This window comes from Saprolegnia parasitica (genome assembly GCF_000151545.1).
Source record: "Saprolegnia parasitica CBS 223.65 unplaced genomic scaffold supercont2.645, whole genome shotgun sequence".
NCBI classification, from domain to species: Eukaryota; Oomycota; class Saprolegniomycetes; order Saprolegniales; family Saprolegniaceae; genus Saprolegnia; species Saprolegnia parasitica.
In genome coordinates, this window is record NW_012157039.1 from 1 (window position 1) to 4,244 (window position 4,244).

The 4,244-nt window shown below is 59.4% G+C and overlaps 2 protein-coding genes across 2 annotated transcripts; one reads left to right on the plus strand and one right to left on the minus strand.

Moving 5' to 3' along the window:
* Window positions 1-456: 456 nt before the first annotated feature.
* On the plus strand, window positions 457-1,564 carry SPRG_17577 (hypothetical protein; the record flags this gene model as incomplete). The annotated part of the gene is made up of 3 exons (XM_012356925.1): window positions 457-812; window positions 861-1,011; window positions 1,220-1,564. The coding sequence occupies 3 exons, from the start codon at window positions 457-459 to the stop codon at window positions 1,562-1,564; spliced, it is 852 nt and encodes a 283-aa protein (XP_012212315.1).
* A 375-nt stretch (window positions 1,565-1,939) lies between these two features.
* Window positions 1,940-4,161, minus strand: SPRG_17579 (hypothetical protein; the record flags this gene model as incomplete). Its single annotated transcript, XM_012356926.1, has 10 exons — window positions 1,940-2,105; window positions 2,175-2,254; window positions 2,303-2,549; window positions 2,598-2,692; window positions 2,739-2,834; window positions 2,882-3,376; window positions 3,430-3,510; window positions 3,553-3,885; window positions 3,936-3,989; window positions 4,036-4,161. The coding sequence occupies 10 exons, from the start codon at window positions 4,159-4,161 to the stop codon at window positions 2,027-2,029; spliced, it is 1,686 nt and encodes a 561-aa protein (XP_012212316.1). The 3' UTR covers window positions 1,940-2,026.
* Window positions 4,162-4,244: the final 83 nt, after the last annotated feature.

The window sequence follows — 4,244 nt, forward strand, 5'->3', positions numbered from 1 at the left end:
TGCATACATGTTGCATCGGCCTTGAGTTCCCGGATGTCACGTGCACTCGGGCGACACACAGCAACAGCCGCTCTACGTGCCTGCAGAAAGAGCTTTCAAGTGCCTTGGTGTTGGACCTGCACGGGTATCTCGTCGCTAATGACCGCGCCTTCAACACATCGAGACTGGGCAAGAGAGTCGAATCGGATCGTAGCATGGCGGCGATCATCATTCAATAAAAGTCCTGCTGCCGCTGTGAGGACGTCCTCGATACGCTGACCAACGGTAGCTGCGTGCACACGGGACTTGGCGCCACCAAAAAGAGTTTCAACTTGATGCACTCATAGGTCTTGTATCCGGAAAGATCGAGCTCCATTGGATTGGCTTGAATCGATGCTTGTTGGCGCGAGCTGTTGGCGCGTGGTTGGTTTTTACTAAATTTTACTTGATTTTGATTGGCCAATTTTGTCCGGATTAATGTATTGTGATCGTCGAGATTGCATTCGCCAAAACGACAGCAACCCGACAAGCATCGAGCCCACTGCCGCCTGCTTGACGCGAGAAGCGCCGGAGTCGCCGCCAGCACCGCGCTCATCCCGAGGCTTTGACTTCAGCTGTGCAGTCTCGGTCCACGCGTCGCCTCGCCACAGCAGCGCGAACGACGACGCTCAAGTCGCGGACGAGCCAGACGAGCTTCAAGTCCGAGCCGCGCGAGACCCACAGCTCTCGCGCCGTGCCGAGCTCGAGAGCGACCAATCGGCAGTGCTGGCTTGCATCGAGACGCTACCTGACGACGAAGCGGCCTTCGCCCGTCTTGGCCAGAGGAGCATCGCGTACGTACCCGTCTCTATTGCCTGCTTAATGCAAACACTGCCTCGTAGGAGCAGCTCGCATCAGGCGTGCGGCATGACGGCGGCGAAAACACGCTCAGCAAAGCACCGCGCGAGCGAGGCCGCGTCAGACGCCATCAAGCAACGCAAGAAGCTCGTCGACTATGCCGATTCGGACGACGAGGACAGTCCCGACGACGGTGTACCTCCGTGGCTCCCAGTCGGGATGCGCCCAGGGCAGGCAGCAGTCGCGCCCCGTCAAGCGCCACCTGTGAACGCGGAAGCTGCCCTCGGAGACACATTGTACCACCAGCAACCTCTGCGCCGGCAACGTCGTTGCTGGCGGAGACACCTCTTGTGCTGGTGCGCCCTATTCTCCCGATGATGTCGCCTTTCGATCCCAATGGTAGGCGACCAGCGACTTCCTGGCGACGCTCGACGCTCGAGATAGCCCGATCGGCAGCGAGCAGCAGCGCCCGAGCTTCGTGCCACCGTTCGCGCACCTGGAGCGCCAGCCGAAACGCCTCTTAACGTGTGTCCTGCCCGTGCTCGAAGGCCTCGACGTCGTCGCCAAGATGATGTCGCCTGCGGTCTACCATCGCAGTATGATGCGAGCTCTCGCCGCACTCCAGCACCACCCCGAGCGCATATGGAAAGCGCTCGTCCAGTGCCTCCGTGGCCACGCCCGGTCGCGTGGACGGCAGACGGAGCTTCGACTCGTCTCGCCACCACAAACGACCGTGCTACCGAAGTAGACGACGTAGGAGCTCGTAGTATTTTGTATTTATCTAGCGGTGCAGGATCCGGAGCCGACGAGCGCTGCGAAGCGTGCAGTGGATTTTTGAGCTGTCGTTTTTACCAGCAGCGTGGACACGTTTAGTGCGTTCCTCGTGTTGTTGCTGCGAGACAACAATATATGTTGTGCCAGGGGGCTTCGAACCCTCGATCGTCGAGGACGCGACCATTCAACGCCTTCAAGAACCTGCCGGGCTTCGTCGCTGTACACCTCTGGAGCGATTGGACCAGCGGCTGAAGCAACGACAGCTTGAAAAGTGGCGCCGAGCACGACCCTGGTACGTGTTTAGCGAGGTTGCTGGCATTGGTTTGCATGACAAAAAAGAAACAAAGCAGTGCATTTGACGATTGCTGGCGGTATCCAGTGTATCCAAACAACGTTGAGGTCAAGGAATATACGAACAAGACGACCCTGTAGGCTTTTACGCGCTTTCCACGTGACACAAGATGGCGTTGTATTCGTCGCACTTGTCCATCTCGACGTGCAGTGCGCGTGCGAGCCTAACATCGTCCCATGCAGTGAGACACCATCTATTCCGGCCTAAAAGTATCAAGGTATCAAGAACGCACCGTCCAAATTCAAGCATATCGAGCTCGACCTGGCGCCGCATCTTGTCCGTGTCGGACACACCATCGAGGGTTGTCGCCGTCTACACCGAGACATATGAAATGGTCTTGCAGGCGGCGGAAATGCCTACGGAGGCACGCTTGCGGCTTTTCAACGATTCTTCCAGCTCGGCCGCCGACTTGAGCAGCTCCAAGGCCAATGACGCGTACGTGCTGCAGGTCGCAAAGAGCACACGCTGGGCAAACCCGCTATTGTCGCGTAGCGGTGCACCCCACTTGGTCAAGAAACTTTCAAGCGGCTTGACGATCGTTGGCACGTAGAGCGACGGCGTTGACGGCATTGGTTTGTTGGTCATCTGGTACTGGCCCTTGATGGTGCTAGTGGAATGTGTGAGATAGAACGATCACGAGCGCGAGGGTCGGTACCGAACAGCGGGGAGCAGCTTCATGCAGTCGTCCGTCACGAGGTTGGCGGCAATGTCCCAGCAGATCGCCTCGAGGTCAGCGAGATTGTTTAGCGACTAGGACCTAGGCCGTCTGCACCTGTTCAAACACGCAGAAGGGTACCTGCGCTAGCAGCGACGTGGCCAGCACGCCTGCCTCCTCGGATGGGACTGCATGTGTCAGGCGACGGCGCAACTCTGGCACGAGGTCCGACGCGATCTAGACCGAGTGCGGTCAATCACCATATGGTGCCTCCGCGATTTCACCAGAGATTGCAGTCGGTGCAAATCGTTGCCACATGCAAAGACATCGTCAGCCGACGCCACGCAGCTGTGGTTGACGGTGCCAAAAACACCGCTCTCCTTCTCCGCGGCGAGGCGCTGTGCTGTCGTCAGCGGCGGCTGCCAGTACTGAACGAACGCGGCAACGAGCTCGAGGCTGAGACGCGCGAATTTGGGCGTCTGTGCGTCCAGCAAAACGCCGTCGCGAAAGCACTTGCGCGCCAAGAGCGCCACTTGCTTGGCCGATGGAAACACAAACTCTTCGATCCGCGTCTCGTTGAGAAAGGTCGCGTCGGGCGGCCGCTGCCCAAAGCTCGTCGACAGCGCCTGCGTCAGCTCCGAGTGCCGCAGCTGGTAGTACACGTCGAGGTTCCATTTGTCGTAAAACGGTGCGGCGCTGAGCCGGAGCCGAGTCCGCGCCTCGCCCGAGGTACACAGCGCTTCGAGCGACGAGAGAAAGTTTGTGGACGCGGAGTAGTTCTAGCCCCGCAAGCCGCTTTCAATGCCATAGTGCAATGCAAGATATATCGTACGTGGTACATGCGGTCGGGGTTGTACGCGACGAAGATCTCGGGCAGCTTCTCGCAGAGCGTCGCCGACACGGGCTTCCAGACCTGCGCATTGGATCAGTAGATGCTGCAGATATATGCACGCACCGACTGCGTGAGGAGGTCGACGCAGTTCTTGGCCGGGCCTTGGCAGACAGGCAGCGCGAGGACGCCACCGAGCGTCTTGGTGACAAACTCGAGTATCGCAGCGTAGATGCTGCCGAGGCCTTCGCACGACCCGCGACTCCGGCCGTCCAAGCGCGACCGCGTCATTGTCGAGTCCAAAAAAGGCTGCACGAGGAGGCGCCCGACCATCTCTTCGGGCACCGCTGTCTCTTGAAGCGCCACGTAGGCGCGCAAGAGCCGGTTGACGTTGGTGACGTTGATGACGTGATCGCGAGCGTAAAAGGAGTCGGGCACGATCTCGGTCGCGAGCTCTGCCTATTGATACAACGCATGCTTCGGCTACGACCCGATGGCGGCGGACGAACCTCGAGCTTCTCACGCAGCACGCGCTCGATGGCCGACATGCGGGGCTCCTCGGCCTAAAACACACCATGTCACACGCTCCATCGATCATCGATGAGGTACCTGGACAGACGGCACGTCTGCGCCGAGCGCGATCTGGTACTGGAGCTCAACAGTGAGCTTGGCCACGCGCTCCAGCACTTGCGCTTGGTCGTGACTTGGCATTGGTATGTACACATCGTCTTCCATGTCGCTGCCATCCTCGGACGATGACGCCGGGCCGTCGCCGGCGGCGACGTGCAACAGGCTTTCGACGAGGTCGAGCTTCTCGC